Source organism: Haliotis rubra, unplaced genomic scaffold (assembly GCF_003918875.1).
Source record: "Haliotis rubra isolate DU_JTF1 unplaced genomic scaffold, ASM391887v1 Scf433, whole genome shotgun sequence".
Classification (NCBI taxonomy): domain Eukaryota; kingdom Metazoa; phylum Mollusca; class Gastropoda; order Lepetellida; family Haliotidae; genus Haliotis; species Haliotis rubra.
The window spans coordinates 527,273-552,857 of NW_025767117.1; the positions used below are offsets into that span (position 1 = coordinate 527,273).

General features: G+C 40.7%; 1 protein-coding gene across 1 annotated transcript in view; it reads left to right on the top strand.

Annotated features, from left to right (window-relative positions):
• Positions 1–25,311, top strand: part of LOC124289118 (cell migration-inducing and hyaluronan-binding protein-like) — a 38,371-nt gene extending 13,060 nt beyond the window's left edge. Inside the window, exons 13-31 of the mRNA XM_046725716.1 lie at positions 394–606; positions 1,676–1,775; positions 2,869–2,974; positions 10,834–11,004; positions 11,568–11,730; positions 13,108–13,158; positions 13,376–13,460; positions 14,080–14,179; positions 16,370–16,542; positions 16,900–17,063; positions 17,989–18,151; positions 18,505–18,597; positions 18,713–18,873; positions 19,421–19,499; positions 19,698–19,772; positions 21,328–21,360; positions 21,913–21,994; positions 24,036–24,118; positions 24,851–25,311. Of these exons, the coding sequence (XP_046581672.1) occupies positions 394–606; positions 1,676–1,775; positions 2,869–2,974; positions 10,834–11,004; positions 11,568–11,730; positions 13,108–13,158; positions 13,376–13,460; positions 14,080–14,179; positions 16,370–16,542; positions 16,900–17,063; positions 17,989–18,151; positions 18,505–18,597; positions 18,713–18,873; positions 19,421–19,499; positions 19,698–19,772; positions 21,328–21,360; positions 21,913–21,994; positions 24,036–24,118; positions 24,851–25,053 (2,298 nt within the window). The 3' untranslated portion in view covers positions 25,054–25,311. The remainder of the gene's footprint in view (positions 1–393; positions 607–1,675; positions 1,776–2,868; positions 2,975–10,833; positions 11,005–11,567; positions 11,731–13,107; positions 13,159–13,375; positions 13,461–14,079; positions 14,180–16,369; positions 16,543–16,899; positions 17,064–17,988; positions 18,152–18,504; positions 18,598–18,712; positions 18,874–19,420; positions 19,500–19,697; positions 19,773–21,327; positions 21,361–21,912; positions 21,995–24,035; positions 24,119–24,850) is intronic.
• Positions 25,312–25,585: the final 274 nt, after the last annotated feature.

Here is a 25,585-nt window from a genome sequence, read left to right on the forward strand (position 1 = left end):
GTCATAAGGATCATTTTGAAATCTGTATGATGCGCACAGAAAATCATCTGTGCGAACACAAAAGAGATCTGTGGTGTAAGAGAAACAAATCGTTATTAGTTTGAAGAAAACGTCAGCATGAATTCATCAACACAAATCATCGGCATCGTGACTCTTTCGTAATTAGGTTCATGTTTTTGCTGTTACTTCAATTGTTTTTGCTCATGTGTTATCCTCCTGTTGCCTTGTTAAGCTTCATTTCTTTCTGAATAATTCTTAATCCTGAAACAAAAGTATTCTTTACAAACCCATCGATTACTAAAGGAAAGTATAACAATGCATTTGTGATTGACATACTAGTATGCTGTGGTATTCCAGTCATATCGGAATCTAGAATAATGATGTTTTATACAGACCGAGGGCAGCTGGGCCCTGAATGGGGATCCATCCTACCCATTTTTTGACAACATTGATGGCAACCGACAGAACAACTTCCTGGACGCCGATGGCAGCGTGTCTGGAACTGCAGGGACCCAGTTCGTGCCGAACACACGTTTCCTCACCACCAACCAGTGTGACTATAGGCCGTCCTCGAACTTCGCTGTGTGTCCTCATGACTACGCCCGGGTAATTGATTATTACATCATTACTCTGTCATCTCATAGATTATTAACACAGACAGTAAAAGGCCACTGGCACATAATCCAGACAAATGCATGGTCACACATCACATGAATGGTACACAAGAATCTATTAAACTGCTCTGCTCTTAATTCTAATTTGTACATAATATAAAAATACACTAACGTTCTTAATCACATTAACATTGGCAGATTGCATAATATCTATAAAGTTGTTCACCACAGTATATTTATCTCTAACATCAGAAAAAACATGCACAGATGTACAAAATATGCCACTCATCTTCAACAACATTGATACCTTTTGATTTACAAAATAAACACAATCTTTCATTAGAAGCAATAATTTCATGTCTCCCAGTCTCTATTGCTCAATTAAAATTTCCACATCTGAAGAGGGCAGATCTCAAATTTATACAAATAATACAATTTAAGTATTTTCTACATCTATTAGGGTTTTATACTGACAATAATAAATAGTTTTATGTGAATTGTCAGTGGAAGTATACCAGGATAACTAATCATGCTATAGATAATTAACCACTTCTACAAACACATTGTTTCTTCGACGTCTAAGCCATTACTTGTTCCCTGTCCATGATCTGCCTGTGCCGGATTACCAGGTCGAGCGATGTAGTCACTTGTAATATCCTTTAATCCGACAGATTAGTACAAATCAGTAATGCCTAAAAGAGTATATTTTCTAAATTTCAAACGCTGAAAGTAAATGTAAGGTAAAGTAAATAAACGATCAAGTTGAGGTCAAAATACACCAAGACCATGCTGATTCCGACGGTTGTATGAGGCCAAATCTATTGTCAAGGGATCGTATGATATCAGATAAATAGACCGGCCTTGAATATATTTTTCCACGCATGTCGTTAAAGCCTGTTGTACTGTGGATTGGGTGGTCACAATGTGTGACCTGTTTGCACATGCCATCCGCCACTAGTTTTCCCTGACCATACAGATCACAATGTTACGATTGGAAGATTGCTAACTCATGCACTAACAGTTGATGTACAATCGCTGTATGGGAAGTTGACCTGTTGTAGGTGTTGTTCACTGGAGACGGGGCCCTCGACACTCTTCACCAGAACTTCCCCATGTTCCTCCGACGTGACGACAGGCCAGATGACCCTTTCTCAGTGGAAGGTACTTATCACATATACACCTTGCTTATATAGTCAATATAACACGGACGTCTGCGTTAGCATAAAACACTGCTATATATCTAGGAACGTCCTATACTTGTGTCTGTTTGTATCTGTTTATATAACACGCTTGATAGATGATATGTTTCATGAAGAGGAAATTTAATTCTTTTCTGTAGTATCTGCCATCTTTAATTAAATCATTTCCTTTCACAGCCAGGACAGGAATCATGAAACGATTTCACATAATTGTAAATTATTTCCTGTTGAAAACAAAACAACATCGTATTCATAGTGCTAAAGCTCTGATACATTCTCTTGTTTCCTATCATTTCTGTATCTGTATCAACGCGTATATTTGGATGTGAGTCTCAGGTGGAGATTTTCTGATGTACCATTACCAATAGGCATGACAGCAATGTGCCATGTCATGTAAATGTACCATTACCAATATGCATGACAGCAATGTGCCATGTGATGTAAGTGTACCATTACCAATATGCATGGCAGCAATGTGCCATGTCATGTAAACGTATGGTTAACAATTTGCATGACAGCAATGTGCCATGTCATGTAAGTGTACCATTAACAATATGCATGACAGCAATGTGCCATGTCATGTAAGTGTATCGTTAACAATATGCATGACAACAATGTGCCATGTGATGTAAGTGTATCGTTAACAATGTGCATGAAAACAATGTGCCATGTCATGCAGGTGTACCGTTAACAATGTGCATGACAGCAATGTGCCATGTCATGTAGGTGTATCGTTAACAATGTGCATGACAGCAATGTACCATTTCATGTAGGTGTACCGTTAACAACGTGCATGACAGCAATGTGCCATGTCATGTAGGTGTACCGTTAACAATGTGCATGACAGCAATGTGCCATGTCATGTAGGTGTACCGTTAACAATGTGCATGACAGCATTGTGCCATGTCATGTAGGTGTACCGTTAACAATGTGCATGACAGCAATGTGCCATGTCATGTAGGTGTACCGTTAACAATGTGCATGACAGCTGTATTCCATGTCGTGTAAGTGTATCGTTAACAATGTGCATGACAGCAATGTGCAATGTCATGCAGGTGTCTGGGGAAACAACTACCTAGTGATCAAAAAGAAGTCCTACACCGTCTACTTCAATGGAGCATCACCGTTCACAATACAAGTCAAGGGGCATAACTTGGGGAGGTAAGTAGACGTGGGCGCATAGGGTTCTGTACCATGGGTGAACCATGGGAAGGCGTGTACACTACGTTCGGCTACTTCGGCTGCTGCTACTGCTAGTACAGTTGCTGCATCAGCTACAACTATAGTCAGTTTGGCTCAAAAGCGCACCGATGAATTACAATCTAACTCGAAAACTAATAAACATAAAATACTCAATGAAACACTGATCATAATCAAAACATTATACCCACTCTGTGAGGTTTCTGCAGACTGTTTGTCCTAAAAATAAAAAAGTTATTTCACAATCTATCATTAAAATATTGACACAGTTCACTATTTGTTACGAGGGAGGAGTGCCGAGAAAGGGACAGCCAGGTGTTTGAGAACGGATGGAGACGGCACAGCACAGGTTAATGAATCAATAACTTTGTCTGTGAACGTGCTTCTCGAACACCTGGCTGTCCCTTTCTCTGCACTCCTCCCTCGTAACAAACAGTGAACTGTGTCAATATTTTAATGATAGTTTGTTTACCAACTTTATTATTTTTAGGAAAAAATTCTGCAAAAACCTCACAGAGTGGGTATGATGTTTTGATTATGATCAGTGTTTCATTGAGTATGTTATGTTTATTAGTTTTCGAGTTAGATTGTAATTCATCGGTCCGCTTTTGAGCCAAACGGACTATAGTGCAACTGCTTATCTACCACTACTTGCACTGCTGCTACTTCAATTTATGCCCTTACAACTCCTTCTTATCAACTACTTCTACTACTACTGCTGCTGCTGCTTCTGTCCTTCTACTACTACTACCACTACTACTGCTACTACTACTACTGCTTCTTCTACTGCTGCTGCTGCTCCTACAGCTGCTACTACCATTGCTATTGCTATCGACTTTATCGTAAAGTCTCCTCGCAATAATTAGAATATATAAACATAAATTATTTTTAATCGATCGCAACCTTTGGAGCAAACATGATTTTCCCATTTTAAAACTAGCGATATTAGCTGTCCTTGTCATATATCATGTTTTCAGTAGACATATTCTACAAAGTCACGCTCTTAAAATAACCGCTGATGTCAGGATATCTTTGTGTAAATAACGGAAACGAAGGCGCTTTGGTCCTGAACTATTTCACTTGACAAATGTAACCGAATAAGCGGGTTTCACTGTGATCGATAAGATCCGGAGTGATGGTGCTCAAACTGATCTTTAACAGTTAGAATAATGGGGTTTCACTGTGATCAATGCTATCCGGAGTAATGAGGTCTCACTGTAATCAGTTCTATCTGGAGTAATGAGGTTTCACTGTAATCAATGCTATCCTCAGTAATGAGGTTTCACTGAAATCAGTGCTATCTGGAGTAATGAGGTTTCACTGTAATCAATACTATCTGGAGTAATGAGGTTTCACTGCAATCAATGCTATCTTCAGTAATGAGGTTTCACTATAATCAATAATATCTGGAGTAATGAGGTTTCACTGTAATCAATGCTATCTTCAGTAATGAGGTTTCTCTGCAATCAATGCTATCTGGAGTAATGAGTTTTCACTGGAATCAATCTATCTGGAGTAATGATTTTTCACTGGAATCAATACTATCTGGAGTAATGATGTTTCACTGCAATCAGTGCTATCTGGAGTAATGAGGTTTCACTGTAATCAATACTATCTTGAGTAATGAGGTTTCACTGTAATCAATGCTATCTTCAGTAATGAGGTTTCTCTGCAATCAGTGCTACCTGGAGTAATGATTTTTCACTGTAATCAATACTATCTGGAGTAATGAGGTTTCACTGCAATCAGTGCTATCCGGAGTAATGAGGTTTCACTATAATCAATACTATCTGGAGTAATGAGGTTTCACTGTAATCAATGCTATCTGGAGTAATGAGGTTTCACTGAAATCAGTGCTAGCTGGAGTAATGAGGTTTCACTGTTATCAATACTATCTGGAGTTATGTGGTTTCACTCTAATCAATACTATCTGGAGTAATGAGGTTTCACTGTAATCAATACTATCAGGAGTAATGGGGTTTCACTGTATTCAGTGCTATCTGGAGTAATGGGCTTCACTGTAATCAGAGCTATCTGGAGTAATGGGGTTTCACTGTAATCATTGATATCTGGAGTAATGGGGTTTCACTGTAATCAGTGCTATCTTCAGTAATGGGATTTCACTTCAATCAGTGGTATCTGGAGTAATGAGGTTTCACTGCAATCAATTCTATCTGGAGTAATGAGGTTTCACTGTAATCAATGCTATCTTCAGTAATGACGTTTCTCTGCAATCAGTGCTATCTGGAGTAATGATTTTTCACTGCAATCAATATTATCTGGAGTAATGATGTTTCACTGCAATCAGTGCTATCCGGAGTAATGAAGTTTCACTATAATCAATACTATCTGGAGTAATGAGGTTTCACTGTAATCAATGCTATCTTCAGCAATGAGGTTTCACTGCAATCAGTGGTATCTGGAGTAATGAGGTTTCACTGTAATCAATACTATCTGGAGTAATGAGGTTTCACTGTAATCAATACTATCTGGAGTAATGAGGTTTCACTGTCATCAATACTATCTGGAGTAATGGGGTTTCACTGTAATCAGTGCTATCTGGAGTAATGGGGTTTCACTGTAATCAGAGCTATCTGGAGTAATGAGGTTTTACTGTAATCAGTGCTATCTTCAGTAATGGGGTTTTACTGTAATCAGAGCTATCTTCAGTAATGGGGTTTCACTGTAATCAGTGATATCTTCAGTAATGAGGTTTTACTGTAATCAGAGCTATCTTCAGTAATCAGGTTCACTGTAATCAGTGCTATCTTCAGTACTGGGGTTTCACTGTAATCAGTGCTATCTTCAGTAATGGGGTTTTACTGTAATCAGTGCTATCTTCAGTAATGGGGTTTTACTGTAATCAGAGCTATCTGGAGTAATGGGGTTTCACTGTAATCAGTGCTATCTTCAATAATAGGGTTTTACTGTAATCAGAGCTATCTTCAGTAATGGGGTTTCACTGTAATCAGTGCTATCTGGAGTACTGGGGTTTTACTGTAATCAGAGCTATCTTCAGTAATGGGGTTTCACTGTAATCAGTGATATCTTCAGTAATGAGGTTTTACTGTAATCAGTGCTATCTTCAGTAATGGGGTTTTACTGTAATCAGAGCTATCTTCAGTAATGGGGTTTCACTGTAATCAGTGATATCTTCAGTAATGAGGTTTTACTGTAATCAGAGCTATCTTCAGTAATGAGGTTCACTGTAATCAGTGCTATCTGGAGTACTGGGGTTTTACTGTAATCAGAGCTATCTTCAGTAATGGGGTTTCACTGTAATCAGTGATATTTTCAGTAATGAGGTTTTACTGTAATCAGAGCTATCTTCAGTAATGAGGTTTCACTGTAATCAGTGCTATCTGGAGTAATGAGGTTTCACTGTAATCAGTGCTATCTTCAGTAATGGGGTTTCACTGTAATCAGAGCTATCTTCAGTAATGGGGTTTCACTGTAATCAGTGCTATCTTCAGTAATGAGGTTTCACTGTAATCAATGCTATCTTCAGTAATGAGGTTTTACTGTAATCAGTGCTATCTTCAGTAATGGGGTTTTACTGTAATCAGAGCTATCTTCAGTATTGGGGTTTCACTGTAATCACTGATATCTTCAGTAATGGGGTTTTACTGTAATCAGTGCTATCTTTAGTAATGGGGTTTTACTGTAATCAGAGCTATCTTCAGTAATGGGGTTTCACTGTAATCAGAGCTATCTTCAGTAATGGGGTTTCACTGTAATCAGAGCTATCTTCAGTAATGAGGTTTTACTGTAATCAGTGCTATCTGGAGTAATGAGGTTTCACTGTAATCAGTGCTATCTTCAGTAATGGGGTTTTACTGTAATCAGTGATATCTTCAGTAATGGGGTTTTACTGTAATCAGAGCTATCTTCAGTAATGGGGTTTCACTGTAATCAGAGCTATCTTCAGTAATGGGGTTTCACTGTAATCAGAGCTATCTTCAGTAATAAGGTTTTACTGTAATCAGTGCTATCTGGAGTAATGAGGTTTCACTGTAATCAGTGCTATCTTCAGTAATGGGGTTTCACTGTAATCAGTGCTATCTTCAGTAATGAGGTTTCACTGTAATCAATGCTATCTTCAGTAATGAGGTTTTACTGTAATCAGAGCTATCTTCAGTATTGGGATTTCACTGTAATCAGTGCTATCTGGAGTACTGGGGTTTCACTGTAATCAGTGCTATCTGGAGTACTGGGGTTTCACTGTAATCAGTGCTATCTGGAGTACTGGGGTTTTATTGTAATCAGAGCTATCTTCAGTAATGGGGTTTCACTGTAATCAGTGATATCTTCAGTAATGAGGTTTTACTGTAATCAGTGCTATCTTCAGTAATGGGGTTTTACTGTAATCAGAGCTATCTTCAGTAATGGGGTTTCACTGTAATCAGTGATATCTTCAGTAATGAGGTTTTACTGTAATCAGAGCTATCTTCAGTAATGAGGTTCACTGTAATCAGTGTTATCTTCAGTAATGGGGTTTCACTGTAATCAGTGCTATCTTCAGTAATGGGGTTTTACTGTAATCAGTGCTATCTTCAGTAATGGGGTTTTACTGTAATCAGAGCTATCTGGAGTAATGGGGTTTCACTGTAATCAGTGCTATCTTCAATAATAGGGTTTTACTGTAATCAGAGCTATCTTCAGTAATGAGGTTCACTGTAATCAGTGCTATCTGGAGTACTGGGGTTTCACTGTAATCAGTGCTATCTTCAGTAATTGGGTTTTACTGTAATCAGTGCTATCTTCAGTAATGGGGTTTCACTGTAATCAGTGCTATCTGGAGTACTGGGGTTTTACTGTAATCAGAGCTATCTTCAGTAATGGGGTTTCACTGTAATCAGTGATATCTTCAGTAATGAGGTTTTACTGTAATCAGTGCTATCTTCAGTAATGGGGTTTTACTGTAATCAGAGCTATCTTCAGTAATGGGGTTTCACTGTAATCAGTGATATCTTCAGTAATGAGGTTTTACTGTAATCAGAGCTATCTTCAGTAATGAGGTTCACTGTAATCAGTGCTATCTGGAGTACTGGGGTTTTACTGTAATCAGAGCTATCTTCAGTAATGGGGTTTCACTGTAATCAGTGATATTTTCAGTAATGAGGTTTTACTGTAATCAGAGCTATCTTCAGTAATGAGGTTTCACTGTAATCAGTGCTATCTGGAGTAATGAGGTTTCACTGTAATCAGTGCTATCTTCAGTAATGGGGTTTCACTGTAATCAGAGCTATCTTCAGTAATGGGGTTTCACTGTAATCAGTGCTATCTTCAGTAATGAGGTTTCACTGTAATCAATGCTATCTTCAGTAATGAGGTTTTACTGTAATCAGTGCTATCTTCAGTAATGGGGTTTTACTGTAATCAGAGCTATCTTCAGTATTGGGGTTTCACTGTAATCAGTGATATCTTCAGTAATGGGGTTTTACTGTATTCAGTGCTATCTTTAGTAATGGGGTTTTACTGTAATCAGAGCTATCTTCAGTAATGGGGTTTCACTGTAATCAGAGCTATCTTCAGTAATGGGGTTTCACTGTAATCAGAGCTATCTTCAGTAATAAGGTTTTACTGTAATCAGTGCTATCTGGTGTAATGAGGTTTCACTGTAATCTGTGCTATCTTCAGTAATGGGGTTTTACTGTAATCAGTGCTATCTTCAGTAATGGGGTTTTACTGTAATCAGAGCTATCTTCAGTAATGGGGTTTCACTGTAATCAGAGCTATCTTCAGTAATGGGGTTTCACTGTAATCAGAGCTATCTTCAGTAATAAGGTTTTACTGTAATCAGTGCTATCTGGAGTAATGAGGTTTCACTGTAATCAGTGCTATCTTCAGTAATGGGGTTTCACTGTAATCAGTGCTATCTTCAGTAATGAGGTTTCACTGTAATCAATGCTATCTTCAGTAATGAGGTTTTACTGTAATCAGAGCTATCTTCAGTAATGAGGTTCACTGTAATCAGTGCTATCTGGAGTACTGGGGTTTCACTGTAATCAGTGCTATCTGGAGTACTGGGGTTTCACTGTAATCAGTGCTATCTGGAGTACTGGGGTTTTACTGTAATCAGAGCTATCTTCAGTAACGGGGTTTCACTGTAATCAGTGATATTTTCAGTAATGAGGTTTTACTGTAATCAGAGCTATCTTCAGTAATGACGTTTCACTGTAATCAGTGCTATCTGGAGTAATGAGGTTTCACTGTAATCAGTGCTATCTTCAGTAATGGGGTTTCACTGTAATCAGAGCTATCTTCAGTAATGGGGTTTCACTGTAATCAGTGCTATCTTCAGTAATGAGGTTTCACTGTAATCAATGCTATCTTCAGTAATGAGGTTTTACTGTAATCAGAGCTATCTTCAGTAATGAGGTTCACTGTAATCAGTGCTATCTGGAGTAATGGGGTTTCACTGTAATCAGTGATATCTTCAGTAATGGGGTTTCACTGTAATCAGAGCTATCTTCAGTAATGGGGTTTCACTGTAATCAGAGCTATCTTCAGTATTGGGATTTCACTGTAATCAGTGCTATCTGGAGTACTGGGGTTTCACTGTAATCAGTGCTATCTGGAGTACTGGGGTTTCACTGTAATCAGTGCTATCTGGAGTACTGGGGTTTTACTGTAATCAGAGCTATCTTCAGTAATGGGGTTTCACTGTAATCAGTGATATCTTCAGTATTGAGGTTTTACTGTAATCAGTGCTATCTTCAGTAATGGGGTTTTACTGTAATCAGAGCTATCTTCAGTAATGGGGTTTCACTGTAATCAGTGATATCTTCAGTAATGAGGTTTTACTGTAATCAGAGCTATCTTCAGTAATGAGGTTCACTGTAATCAGTGCTATCTGGAGTACTGGGGTTTCACTGTAATCAGTGCTATCTTCAGTAATGGGGTTTTACTGTAATCAGTGCTATCTTCAGTAATGGGGTTTTACTGTAATCAGAGCTATCTGGAGTAATGGGGTTTCACTGTAATCAGTGCTATCTTCAGTAATGGGGTTTTACTGTAATCAGAGCTATCTTCAGTAATGAGGTTCACTGTAATCAGTGCTATCTGGAGTAATGAGGTTTCACTGTAATCAGTGCTATCTTCAGTAATGGGGTTTTACTGTAATCAGTGCTATCTTCAGTAATGGGGTTTTACTGTAATCAGAGCTATCTTCAGTAATGAGGTTCACTGTAATCAGTGCTATCTGGAGTAATGGGGTTTCACTGTAATCAGTGCTATCTGGAGTACTGGGGTTTCACTGTAATCAGTGCTATCTTCAGTAATGGGGTTTCACTGTAATCAGAGCTATCTTCAGTAATGAGGTTTCACTGTAATCAGAGCTATCTGGAGTAATGGGGTTTCACTGTAATCAGTGCTATCTGGAGTAATTGGGTTTCACTGTAATCAGTGCTATCTGGAGTACTGGGGTTTCACTGTAATCAGTGCTATCTGGAGTACTGGGGTTTCACTGTAATCAGTGCTATCTTCAGTAATGGGGTTTCACTGTAATCAGTGCTATCTGGAGTAATGAGGTTTCACTGTAATCAGTGCTAGTTTCAGTAATGAGGTTCACTGTAATCAGTGCTATCTTCAGTAATGGGGTTTCACTGTAATCAGTGCTATCTGGAGTAATGAGCTTTCACTGTAATCAGTGCTAGTTTCAGTAATGAGGTTCACTGTAATCAGTGCTATCTTCAGTAATGGGGTTTCACTGTAATCAGTAATATCTTCAGTAATGGGATTTCACTGTAATCAGAGCTATCTTCAGTAGTGAGGCACGACGCTACAATGCTACAATATTCTGAGTTGTGTGTTGACAGCGGTGACTACGTGCGACTAGGACTTTGCTACCCCAAGGATGTGAAGAGCTTCACATTTCTGAGTTATTACCCCTTGATCAATACTGCCAACCCTGCCGTCCAAGTCAGCAGCATCGCCGAGCTGGACAGCGACACCACGGGGACAGCCTACTTCTGGGATCATGCACGGGGGTAAGCAGTACATGCCCAATGGCGATAGACTGAGGGAAAACAGATTTTAGTCATTTATTCATGACATGCAGTAAAATTTCACCTCCACCGACTTGTCACTGCCAGGACTTCAAGCGACTCTTGTAGATATTGCACTACAACAGGCTGACAAATACGATAACACTTTAGTCTACATATCTGCAAACACCATCCCTATATCTGAAGAGCTGTAGTCCCACCCTTACATTACTGAATGACTGCTACACCACCGTGGTGTTCCCACCACACATCGACGACGTTAATACTACATTACCATGACATGGCACTGTAGTTCTGTGATACCATGGTGCTTGGTAACATGGTGCATGGTGCTTGGTAATATGGTGGTGGGAGTAAGAGGACGCTCAGAAGAGTATGGGTAAGATTAATATTGGGTTTCTCTTGGTTGGAGGTTCGAATCCCAGATTCGGCCAGATTACGATCTTTTGTTTGTCATCATCTACTTGATACACGTGCGACTTTGACCTTTCGCCCACCGCCGTGATAAAAACTCAATCTCGCCTTGTTTTTTTCTGCCTCTCCAGGCTGCTGTTTGTGAAGGTTTACTCTGACGCCGACCGCATTGACGGCGAGCACTGCCCCGGTCGTCGTTGTCCTGCAATCACGATTACCAGGAACGGCGGCAGCAACAGCAGCGTGGACTGTTACGCTTCCGCATATGACGGAACGTACAACCAGCCTGAAGACGTATGTTTTGTCAGATTCTATGTAAACAACGTGAAGAAAATATAACTGCTTAAGTATGTAAATGTATGTAATGATATCCTTTCTAGTTGTAAAACCCACAGGACCCCGGTTTGTAATACCCAGCACGTTACAGGTTGTAAGAGGCTACTACACTGACGTTCATGCTAACGCTATGTAATTTCTGAGGTCATGTGTGGTCGTACCACTGGTTTGGTTTGTCTCGATGTACAGGCGTCTTGAAATGGCTCGAATATTGTTGGCAGCGGTATATAACAAATCTCAGTTCCTGTAGTAATTAACAGGCCATGTGCAGTTTAACACTGATGACAAAGCTACGATGCACAATGTTGTTACCGATGATGTCCCGGTTGTACACTACGATGCACAATGTTGTTGACGATGACGTCCCTGTTGTACACTACGATGGACAATGTCGTTGGCGATGTTATCTCTGTTGTACACTACGATGCACAATGTTGTTGACGATCACGTCCCTGTTGTGCACTACGATGCACAATGTTGTTGACGTAATATATACCTCTTGTACACTACGATGCACAATGTTGTTGACGATGACGTCCCTTTTGTACACTACGATGCACAATGTTGTTGACATAATATATACCTCTTGTACACTACGATGCACAATGTTGTTGACGTAATATATACCTCTTGTACACTACGATGCACAACGTTGTTGACTATGATGTCCCTGTTGTACACTACGATGCACAATGTTGTTGACGTAATATACACCTTTTGTACACTACGATGCACAATGTTGTTGACGTAATATATACCTCTTGTACACTACGATGCACAATGTTGTTGACGTAATATATACCTCTTGTACACTACGATGCACAACGTTGTTGACTATGATGTCCCTGTTGTACACTACGATGCACAATGTTGTTGACGTAATATACACCTTTTGTACATTACGATGCACAATGTTGTTGACGTAATATATACCTCTTGTACACTACGATGCACAATGTTGTTGACGTAATATATACCTCTTGTACACTACGATGCACAATGTTGTTGACGTAATATACACCTCTTGTACACTACGATGCACAATGTTGTTGACGTAATATATACCTCTTGTACACTACGATGCACAATGTTGTTGACGTAATATATACCTCTTGTACACTACGATGCACAATGTTGTTGACGATGACGTCCCTGTTTTACACTACGATGCACAATGTTGTTGACGTAATATATACCTCTTGTACACTACGATACACAATGCTGTTGACGATGACGTCCCTGTTGTACACTACGATGCACAATGTTGTTGACGTAATATATACCTCTTGTACACTACGATGCACAATGTTGTTGACTATGATGTCCCTGTTGTAGGCTGCGGTGAACATTCCAACAGCCAAAGCCTGTGTCAAGACGTCTTCAGAGGTACGTGTTAGATTGATGATTGTGTTTAAAACATTCCCTTCTTTAAACATTCCCCTGACTGTGATAAACCACCAGCTCGTCCTCAAAGTGTACAGACGTTTCATTCATAAACAAACCTCCGATGTAACAAACACGGACCGCAAGAATCAAGCGTTTGGTGATAAGCCTGAAGTTCCAATGACCAAGGTACTAGCTGCTGTGTTATTGTGGCCTACAGGGCTATGGTGCTGAAGTGGAGCAGGACTTCTTTGAGGCCGCGGAATCCACCGCCCCAACCTGTAAAACTGGAGGTGTACAAGCAGGTAAACACCTTCAATAAACTGACGCTATCACCTATCACCTACTACGTTCACAAAACATGTACAACCAGTTGAGGAATAAACGCCAGTGCACAAGAATACCCAATATTGACATAGCTGTGAAAATGGTATGAATGGACCACTGTAAATCAGTGATGACACCAGGTGTTCACGCACACCTGCATGTGTATAATCATGTAAATACCTCCATATGTGCGTCATAATTAGTGATTTCGGCATACTATTCAAATCATTTCTACCATTCATTCAAGAATTGATTCTAACTGATTACACAGAGGTCTCCTTCTTCATCCTGATACTTCCTTTTGATGGATAACTTCTTTGAGTGGCATTAAGGAGTTGGTCCTTTTCGAATTAGGCCGCCATATAGCTGGAATATTGCTGAGTGCAGCGTAAGACTAAACTCACTCACTCACTCTGTTCGAATGAAGCCTTTTGACACAAAAATGTGCTTATAAAAACAGCGACCTGACGACAGCAAACACATAGAGTCATGTTACAATGGCTACCAAAGAACAACAGCATACAAAACGCGATGAAATCTATTTCAGAACCTCCGTCATCCACACGTAATTTCATCTGGAAATGTTTTTGTATTTAGAGCTAAAAGGATGCTATGGAGAACGTTATCTGCCGAGGGACCTCCCTCATGCCTACGTATCTTTACCTACGTCCTTGACCGTTGATGTGTGCGTCAAAAGGTACATTGATAGTCCAGTTTCCATGACCGTTGGTGTATATGAGGAGAATACAATGACAGTTTAGTTTCCATGACAGTTGGCGTCTGTGAGGAGAGTACGTTGACAGTTTAGTTTCCATGACAGTTGGTGTGTGTGAGGAGATAATGTTGACAGTTTTTTGTTTCCATGACCGCTGGAGCGTGTGAGGAGGGCACGTTGACAGTTTAGTTTCCATGACCGTTGGTGCGTGTGAGGAGAGCACATTGACAGTTTAGTTTCCAAGACCGTTGGTGCGTGTAAGGAGAGCACGATGACAGTTTAGTTTCCATGACCGTTGGTGTGTGTGAGGAGAGAACGATGACAGTTTAGTTTCCATGACCGTTGGTGCACCTGAGGAGAGTACGTTGACACTTAAGTTTCCATGACCGTTTGTGTGTGTGAGGAGAGCACGTTGACACTTTAGTTTCCATGACCGTTTGTGCGTGTGAGGAAAGTACGATGACAGGAAAGTACGATGACAGTTTAGTTTCCATGACAGTTGGTGTGTGTGAGGAGAGAACGATGACAGTTTAGTTTCTATGACCGTTGGTGTGTGTGAGGAGAGTACGGTGACAGTTTAGTTTCCATGACCGTTGGTGTGTGTGAGGAGAGTACGGTGACAGTTTAGTTTCCATGACCGTTGGTGTGTGTGAGGAGAGCACGTTGACAGTTTAGTTTCCATGACCGTTGGTGTGTGTGAGGAGACAGTTTAGTTTCCATGACAGTTGGTGCGTGTGAAGAGAGAACGATGACAGTTTAGTTTCCATGACAGTTGGTGTGTGTGAGGAGAGAACGATGACAGTTTAGTTTCTATGACCGTTGGCGTGTGTGAGGAGAGTACGTTGACAGTTTAGTTTCCATGACAGTTGGTGTGTGTGAGGAGATAATGTTGACAGTTTTTTGTTTCCATGACCGCTGGAGCGTGTGAGGAGGGCACGTTGACAGTTTAGTTTCCATGACCGTTGGTGCGTGTGAGGAGAGCACATTGACAGTTTAGTTTCCAAGACCGTTGGTGCGTGTAAGGAGAGCACGTTGACAGTTTAGTTTCCATGACCGTTGGTGTGTGTGAGGAGAGAACGATGACAGTTTAGTTTCCATGACCGTTGGTGCACCTGAGGAGAGTACGTTGACACTTAAGTTTCCATGACCGTTTGTGTGTGTGAGGAGAGCACGTTGACACTTTAGTTTCCATGACCGTTTGTGCGTGTGAGGAAAGTACGATGACAGGAAAGTACGATGACAGTTTAGTTTCCATGACAGTTGGTGTGTGTGAGGAGAGAACGATGACAGTTTAGTTTCCATGACCGTTGGTGTGTGTGAGGAGAGTACGGTGACAGTTTAGTTTCCATGACCGTTGGTGTGTGTGAGGAGAGTACGGTGACAGTTTAGTTTCCATGACCGTTGGTGTGTGTGAGGAGAGTACGGTGACAGTTTAGTTTCCATGACCGTTGGTGTGTGTGAGGAGAGCACGTTGACAGTTTAGTTTCCATGACCGTTGGTGTGTGTGAGGAGAGCACGTTGACAGTTTAGTTTCCATGACCGTTGGTGTGTGTGAGGAGACAGTTTAGTTTCCATGACAGTTGGTGCGTGTGAAGAGAGAACGATGACAGTTTAGTTTCCATGACAGTTGGTGTGTGTGAGGAGAGAACGATGACAGTTTAGTTTCTATGACCGTTGGTGTGTGTGAGGAGAGTACGGTGACAGTTTAGTTTCCATGACCGTTGGTGTGTGTGAGGAGAGCATGTTGACAGTTTAGTTTCCATGACCGTTGGTGTGTGTGAGGAGAGCACGTTGACAGTTTAGTTTCCATGACCGTTGGTGTGTGTGAGGAGACAGTTTAGTTTCCATGACAGTTGGTGCGTGTGAAGAGAGAACGATGACAGTTTAGTTTCCATGACAGTTGGTGTATATGAGGAGAATACGATGACAGTTTAGTTTCCATGACAGTTGGTGAGTTTGGAATGGAGGATAAGGTCGAAGTGAAGTAGCTTGCACTTGAACAAAACGGTTACATAAATGTATTGAGATGTGAATGTATATGCATATAATCCCTAGAATGATACGAAGCGTCAAGAAAATGTAAAGATAATGTATTTCCTGGTTGAATAAGAAGAAATTACCTGGCATGTTTACGTTCTTGGCAATCACGCCAACCATATAATCTGTGTTCAGGTGTCATGCCAGAGGCCATCCTTACGCTGGAGTGTCCAACGGGCGCGAGTGTGCTTGTGGGGATGCATATGGAGGATACGGGACCAGTAGCGACTGCACCAAACCCTGTGTGGGAGACAGCGACGTCAACTGTGGGGGTTACAATGCTGTCGCCGTATATACAACCGGCATAGGTTCGTGTCGTCCATTAAGAGACTCTAGAATTTCTGAAGGATCTAATTTGCGGGGAAAATAGAAAAAAACCATTTGCTATTTTACAGAAATATACTTACAATTTATAATGTGGTTTGATTAGTTATATTCTGACATTTTTCCCACTAATGCGACGAGACAGATACCCTGCAACGTACTAATTTTGTTTCCTTTTGCAGTGGAGCACTGAGGAAATTGTTCAGCAAATTAATACTCCTAAAGATAGGTTGAAATTACCGAGTTAACAGTTATTTGTAACGGATATGTATATTACATTTGGATGAAGGTCAAATGTCACCACTTGTAGATTCACGGATTGGTCTTGTTTTGTACCCTAGCCGAACCTCCATCTTTTGATACATGTGGACCCGACGGTTCTGGCGCAGTGATTAATGGGAAATGTTTCTACCTCACTGCCGGTAGTTATTCTTACGTCGAGGCCCAGCAAGCATGTGTCGAGCTGGGCGGACATCTGGCAACAATCAACTCAGAAGATGTACAGGTTAGCGGATGTCTGTATATGGTATTTTACCGTATGTAGATTTGTAATAATGTACTCAGAATGGTATGTGTTAGCTCATCGGCTTAGAAGGGCATATAGTTACCTATAAAATTGGCTGTCGAGAAGAGTTCTCGAGTTTTAAAAACATGACATGATTAGTATTGTTCTGGTCAGATATCCACTCGGTAATGATTTGTGCAGTACATCGAACAACCAGTGTTCGAAATTAACGTCAGTCCATAGGCCCGAAGCCGACTGGAAACCACTCGGACCCACAGCTTTGGTTCTCTGCAGGTCCTTATGGCCGACAGTTTTTTCATACCCAATAATAAAGTATTATTTCCATGTTAAACTATGGGGCCTGCACATTCTGATCAGGACCCACAACGTTTCATGGCTCTGGGTCCTTAGGGCTTGCAGCTTTCCAGGGTCAAGGGCAAACACTGCGAACAACACAGAAAGAATATTTCCAATTGTGTATGTGAAGCCTTTGTCAAAACTGAACTTGTCCTTAAAAACTATAAGACATATATTCCTTCCTCCTTGGCACTTAAATTCCTCTTGCTTAGAACTTCCTGAAATCGTTTACCTAGAGAATTAGGTAAATGGCACACCGGCGTTAAACAACAAGCCAGGCACTAATTTCCACAAGAAGAAATAATTTGTAAGCTCTCCTACAACTGTGATGTTGGCGATGAATTTTATTGCATTTTTCTCTGCCCTTTCTCGGAAGAGGTATATCCCAAACCATCATCTTAGAAAAACTCAATGTGTTAAAATTTAACGAATTGTTTAACTGTAACCAAATACGATTTTTTATGCATTTTTATGGATTTATTCCTCTTATGCCTGAGCGTAGTACAAGTTGTGTTCTGTCGTAACATATAATTGAACGGGTCAGTATAGATCAATTGCATATGTGCAGGGTCAAGTAGCGCGCTACATGCGACCGAAGATGACTGACGCATGGTTTGGTCTGAACGACATCGTCAACGAGGGTGTGTTTGAGTTTGCTGATGGTTCACATCGAGGCAGCTACAGTAACTTCTTGTCAGGACAGGGCGCTTCCCAGTTCCAAGATGGCGTGGGTGAGGAATGCTTTTCAGTCAGGGCGTGCCGTGCCATGTAACTAGTAAGCTTAATATTAGCAATTCTGGCTCATCAACGTACCATGATACATTGAGACCTTCTACCCGCTATCAGCGGGTTTTTAATAAAATGTTTTTGCTTATTCCCATGGACCTGACATGCACCTGCCTTTTCTTGTCTCGCGATGACTGAAATAAAGTTTCATGATTTTTTTCACCGAAGAAAGGCTTCCATGTGAAATACTGACTATAGACTACATACAATGTAGGTTTGGTATATATGTCTGCCCTTGTCAGCAACCCGATTTTGTGAAAGTACTTTAACTAATCATGTGTAATGTATTTCTTTTCAGCTTTAATGGCAAACAGACTTTACATGTGGTTTGATCAGAACGTCGGAAACAGCTATCGGGCATTATGTCAACTGCCACTCACCACCACCCAAGGTAATACGTTGTACAGTATCGTTGTAAATGATCATATCAATGTTCAAGTATTGGTTAGAAACATTCAATTTAGTAAAATGGCTAGGAACACTCAAATTACTTGTTTGGGTTGAAGGTGTGGAAGTGTGTGGACACCATGGCTATGGTCAGCAGATCACCACGACCGGAGCCGAATGTTACCTGATCCACAACACACCCGGCACCTATGACGAAGCCCTATTTGCCTGCTACTCCAGACGGGGCACTGTGGCTAGCGCGTCTGATCCCCAGGTGTTGGTAAGTATACCTTACATCAGGTGTTGGTAGATATATCTTATATCAGATGTGAGTGGGTATATCTTACATCAGGTGTTGGTAGGTATATCTTATATCAGATGTGAGTGGGTATATCTTACATCAGGTGTAGTAGGTATATCTTATATCAGATGTGAGTGGGTATATCTTACATCAGGTGTTGGTAGGTATATCTTATATCAGATGTGAGTGGGTATATCTTACATCAGGTGTTGGTAGGTATATCTTATATCAGATGTGAGTGGGTATATCTTACATCAGGTGTAGTAGGTATATCTTATATCTGGTGTTGTAGGCATGTGTCACTTTCGGTTTTGGAGGAACTTGTCGAGGCAGGTGTTGGTTCTTGTACATTAGGTGCTGGAAGACATATGACAAATCAGCTGTTGGAATCTGTAATAATATGATATGTTAAACCTCACGGGTCATGCAATCCGTCTTTATGAATTTCATCTGATCTCAACTGTTCCTTTACTCGCAAGTTGTGGTTCACAGCCGACTGACACGATTGGTCTCTTCTGTTACCAAGGCAAACATCTTGGAACACCTCAGCCTGTACGGCCAACAGACGAACTACTGGGTAGCTAGGGAAGGCAGTGAATATTATGGTGAGAGTACAGAATTAAAGTCTCTGAGAAAGTTAAGAAAAACATGTAGGCCCGATAAATAATACCTAGGGTATCTAATATAATAGTACATGTATTTGATAAAGTATTTCAGGAGGGAGATGTGCCTGCCCCTGCCCTGACTTGTATGCCTATGTTGACTTCGTCAAGTAATACACCGGTTATCCTAATATGTTCCAGAATTGCAACATGCGTCATCGTACAGCAAGATGTCGGCGAACCAAGTCAACCAGAACGGAGTGGTCTGTAAGATAGGTGGGTATGTTATCAACACTGAGTGTACCTTGTCTGTTTACACATATAGTTGAAGCTCACGCTTTTCCTAAATAAAACCATGGCATCAGGTATGTTCACCAATAACCATGACTCACTGTTCAGGGAATATAGTATGACCAGAAATTTTTGAGAATTTTAGGAATATGTTTAATTGGATTTCTACTATAAACAACCTTGACCAGCTATCAAGTGCTTGGTTTCATTCAAGAGAGACAACTCCGTTAATCCTTTTTCATTAGTTTGTGAAGAGTTATCCCCCTTTGTTTACTTGCTAGCAGACGACATTTTCAGTGATCCTAAGTATGGATGATTTAGAGAAGAGGAAGTTGATTTTAGAGTATTATAACAAGGACATCAGATCAGCTAAAGCGATTACAAGTAGAACAGGCATCCCTTTGTTCACTGTTTATCGTGTTTTGAAAAATATTGCAAATGGATATGGCATTGAGCACCAGGGAGGCGCAGGTAGGCCCTGAAAATTGACTGTCGGTGACAGGAGGCCGCTTGGTATTCTTGTTTCTTAAAACAAACGAAGGAGTTTAGAAAACTTATGGCTGGATATGATTGATAGAGGAACTGTGGCTGTCTGTAAGGAGACAATTAGAACTGAGCTGCATGCAATGGGTTGGCAGAAAAGTCGAGGAATTCCATCACTGATCATGAAACCTGAACAAAAGGAGCGAAGGTTGAACTGGTGCTTACAGCATAGAAATTTTAACTGGGACGATGTGATATACTCAGATGAAAGTTCTGTGTGGCTGTTTCCTAATACACTGAAATGCTGGACCAAACAAACTGAAAAACCTTTGTATCAGCGCCCAAAGTACAGTCCAAAATTTAACGTGTGGGGTGGCATATCTGTGTTAGGGACAACGCCCCTCTGTGTATTTGAAGGGAATATGAACAGTGAGCGGTACACAGATATTCTCGAGGGACATTTACTTCCATCTGCTCACGTGTTCTATGGAAATGTTTGGATTTTCCAGCAGGACAACGACCCAAAACATCGTTCAAAGCATTCGCAGGCCTGGTTTCGGAACCAAAATATGACATTATTAGATTGGCCAAGCTATAGCCCTGGCCTAAATCCAATAGAATATGTTTGGGGACTTATGAAGGAAAGTGTCAATAAGAAAAATCTGACAAATATTGCTGAAATGAAAGAAGAGGTGGTCCGATATTGGGACAGCATGGACCACGACTTTCTAACTTCTTGGATCAGTAGTATGTACCGCCGCATTGAAGCCTGCATTGCTGCCCATGGTGACTTGACAAAATACTAACTGTTCACCTGTCTTTGAATCTGGAGTTATGTTCTGCTAATATTCACATTTAATACGTGAGTAATGAGTGAAAAACATAACAATTTTACAATCTTTAAATTCTCAATAATTTCTGGTTGTACTGTATGTACAGAATTTTCACTCAGTTCCATACCATGTGCTGCACATATTCCTATACTGAAATTTTACCTCTCTTTTAGTGAGCGTTCTACTTGATTGTTGTCATTTGATGGTTGTGTTTTTGTTTCCAGAAACACTGACAAGCAACACCCCCTGTTCCAGTGGTAGGTAGCTGAAGTATTGGTTTTGTTAGTCTAGCGATCACATGCTGGCGACATCTTAGAAGGGCGCTGAGACAATGTCCGCTTTGAGATGTAAATATCTGGTCTTACGTTTATAAGTAGTATTTCTAATCTACACAACTACTCCTGAGAAACAATATTCCTGGACCGTTAATTTATTCACAACCACACAAGAGTACAAATATTCATAATTAACATTACTCGGGGATGGTGGGGATTAGAACTCCATTCATTTGTAAAGTGGTTAGTATATAAGATTTCAAGTGTGTGTGCTCTGGGAAACCTTCTTGCCAATATATACGCTGTAAACATATTCTAAAATTCATGCATTCGTAGAGTTCTAAGAAGATCAAAGAAGTCACATAGAAAATAATGCTATTGATCCCCTACTACTAGGGAACTGTCATAGGCGTTATTATTAGGATGGACGTGGGTGGAGAGGAGATTGTATATTGTAGAGAATTATTTTGTAAAACCATTCTCTACCATGTCGTAATGTGGTGTTATTCCATGATGTGATTCGCTGTATTTCAGACTGGGAATACAATGATGGTAACTGCTACCTCTCTGTACGACGATGGGCCACCTTCTCTGCAGCGTCTGCCTTCTGTAACCAGTGAGGAACTTTCCATTTAGTTATAGCAGGGTGTCAGAATGGGAGTACCTGTTTACTGTCGTTGGTTATAGCAGGGTGTCAGAATGGGAGTACCTGTTTACTGTCGTTGGTTATAGCAGGGTGTCAGAATGGGAGTACCTGTTTACTGTCGTTGGTTATAGCAGGGTGTCAGAATGGGAGTACCTGTTTACTGTCGTTGGTTATAGCAGGGTGTCAGAATGGGAGTACCTGTTTACTGTCGTTGGTTATAGCAGGGGTGTCAGAATGGGAGTACCTGTTTACTGTCGTTGGTTATAGCAGGGTGTCAGAATGGGAAGTACCTGTTTACTGTCGTTGGTTATAGCAGGGTGTCAGAATGGGAGTACCTGTTTACTGTCGTTGGTTATAGCAGGGTGTCAGAATGGGAGTACCTGTTTACTGTCGTTGGTTATAGCAGGGTGTCAGAATGGGAGTACCTGTTTACTGTCGTTGGTTATAGCAGGGTGTCAGAATGGGAGTACCTGTTTACTGTCGTTGGTTATAGCAGGGTGTCAGAATGGGAGTACCTGTTTACTGTCGTTGGTTATAGCAGGGTGTCAGAATGGGAGTACCTGTTTACTGTCGTTGGTTATAGCAGGGTGTCAGAATGGGAGTACCTGTTTACTGTCGTTGGTTATAGCAGGGTGTCAGAATGGGAATGGGAGTACCTGTTTACTGTCGTTGGTTATAGCAGGGTGTCAGAATGGGAGTACCTGTTTACTGTCGTTGGTTATAGCAGGGTGTCAGAATGGGAGTACCTGTTTACTGTCGTTGGTTATAGCAGGGTGTCAGAATGGGAGTACCTGTTTACTGTCGTTGGTTATAGCAGGGTGTCAGAATGGGAGTACCTGTTTACTGTCGTTGGTTATAGCAGGGTGTCAGAATTTTTAAAAAAGCAACAAATATTTTTGGAAAAATTGTTTTGATTTTGACTTACAATTGTAAAACATTGTGTATGTGATGCCAAAACACCACAGATATCGTACCTAGTCGACAGCACGTAGTCTGTCATCCTGTTGGTTCGGTAACCCAACGCTGTTGGTGCTGATGGCGTTACTGTGAGTCTCGGTGGAGAATGCGCAGATGATGGTCATCTTACGGGGTGATCACTGTCACGTGTCTAGCGAATCTGGTTGACGCGTCTCATTACTCTGACGATAGCGTGTCTTGTACAGCCGAACGTTCTGACAGTATAACTGTTCGAAGACCTAATCTGCCACATTCCAATGGCTGGTACTCGCCCAGCTGCTGAAAATCTTGGCATTTAAACAGATCTACCACTAGCAATCTGTTCTTGATTTTATTGCAGCCAACGCACCACACAAGCAAAACACTTTCACAATACTTACGATAGGTTTTTTATTTTCTTCTCTTTTTGTTTTTGTTTAGGAGTTGAGTGTTGTTTTGGATTATGTTGTTGTTTGTTTGTTCTGTTTCGTTTTTGTTTGGTAGGGGGGGGTATGGGGGTATTAATCCCAAAACAAAGGTGTGTACTTTCTCTCGTACGTCAGCCTTGAATACTGAACTGTCGCCTAAATCTTATGTTTTGCGCTGGACGTTGCTGGATCATCGTTTGGTCACATATGTCGACCTGATCTATTGCCACCAACAAATAGTAGGGAGAATCTAATAAAGATTTTCTGGCAGAAAGCTTCCTTTATATGTCTACAGTGTACTGATTACTGTTATCAAACATGTTGAAATTAATGTCAGGTTAACGCATCATAAAGACGCCCTTCAGTCTTTGTTCCTAAAGAGGCACACTTACCTTTGATCGTAAGAAACGCCTAGTCGTCTAAGGCGCGCAGTCGTTTTTACGAAGTTCATCCTTAATCCTGCCAAGGCCTAGTGTTCGAGGATAGAATCTCAAAAGTCGATTTGATAATGAGCCTTCCCACCAATCAGCAACTTTGTTTTACCACAGCGGCAAACGTCCCAGACTGGGATTTATTTCAGTGTTTCCTCAGACAACTAATCGTCCTTCATGTATATAATGCTCACTCACCAATCACTATTGTTTTAGAGGTGACAGTCGTCTTCTCGCCGTTCAAGACGACGCTGAAAACACGTATGTGGGAAACTATACCTCTACACAACTGTGGCTGGGTGAGTAACAGAAGTTTAATGTTCCTTATGTATGGTTTTGTGTATATTTTCCATGATGACTTCATATTACATTGTTGGTGGTATGACTTTTGTAAAAGTAAAACCCCAAACAATCGCAATTCTGGTTTTCTACCTTGTATTCTCGACATTGAATTATTGTAGTACACACTTTGATGGGGTGATGTATTTCCGATATGCGATACTTCCTTGCCATCAGTTCCACAACTGATATGATAAACCATTGTATCAATGTTTCTTCAACATGTTTTAGAATGCAATTTACAATGGTAGGCACTGCAGGGTTTGTAAGATGTTCATTAAGGCCCTTTCTTACTTAGCCTCCCAAAATTAAGTTTCTTGTTTCCTATTATTTCGTTTTAATTCGGTAGCGAGAATTGTTGAATGTACTGAATTCCAAAGCAATCCACACTAAATTAACTATTGAACCAAATGGAAACAAGTACTGAAAAAGGTTACTGATTTCAGCATCACGAACGGAATATAGATCGTAAATGCTACTTGGAAGAAATACCTCTAATATAGCACGTGCTTGGGTAGTCGTTGCTGTCAGAGCAGGAACAACTTAATGGGCCTTATTGGACTATGTAGGAATAAACTGAATTCATATTCAGTATTTATGCATGTGTTATGTGTCTATATCATGCTATATATACTTTGCCACCGAGGACACTAGAGTTGGCCGAATGCTTACAGTCAGTCTATATGTTTCAGACTTCGTCTACAGTGCTACATCGGGTGTCTTTGAATGGGGTGGTGGATCAACGTCGACCTACACAAACTGGGACGTCAACCAAGGCGGCAGCAACGTCGCCAGTGGCAGATGTGCACGGACAAAGCCAAATAACCTTATGTGGAAAAACAAGCTATGCGCGGAGAAATCCTGGGCCCTGTGTAAAGCCCCTGCAGGGCCATAGACTGAACCTGGTCAATAACAACTTGAAACACGCAGTAAAACAACATGTATATGTTACAGTAAATATGTAAAATCAATTAAAACGTATATTTACTGGGGTTATTTTCAATGATTATGTATATTTACTGATTCCGTCAGGGATTATGTATAACACACATGTTCTGGAATTTTCTGGCATACCACAGAACACCTTTCCCCTCAACATTGATTCTAAACGGCAACTCTGAACCGAAATAAAAGTCATTTTAAATCTAGTGTCAAAGACAACACAACGGATTCCGATCTGTTGTCACTGTGACTCTGTGTCCACTCCATGTCATCATGTATATAGTCAACTGTAGTTCGAGACAAACGTCCTATTGATGCATATACTGACAACCTACTAATCGAGTTATTACTCGATGTGTTAGAGAAGTTTGATTACTCTACGACAGGTGTAGATTTAATGCCGCTTTGTTCAGTTTTGTGTTGGAGGCACGCCTTCAAAACGGCAGCCACTTCCTAGAAACCTATGAACATGGATGTGGTGCAGA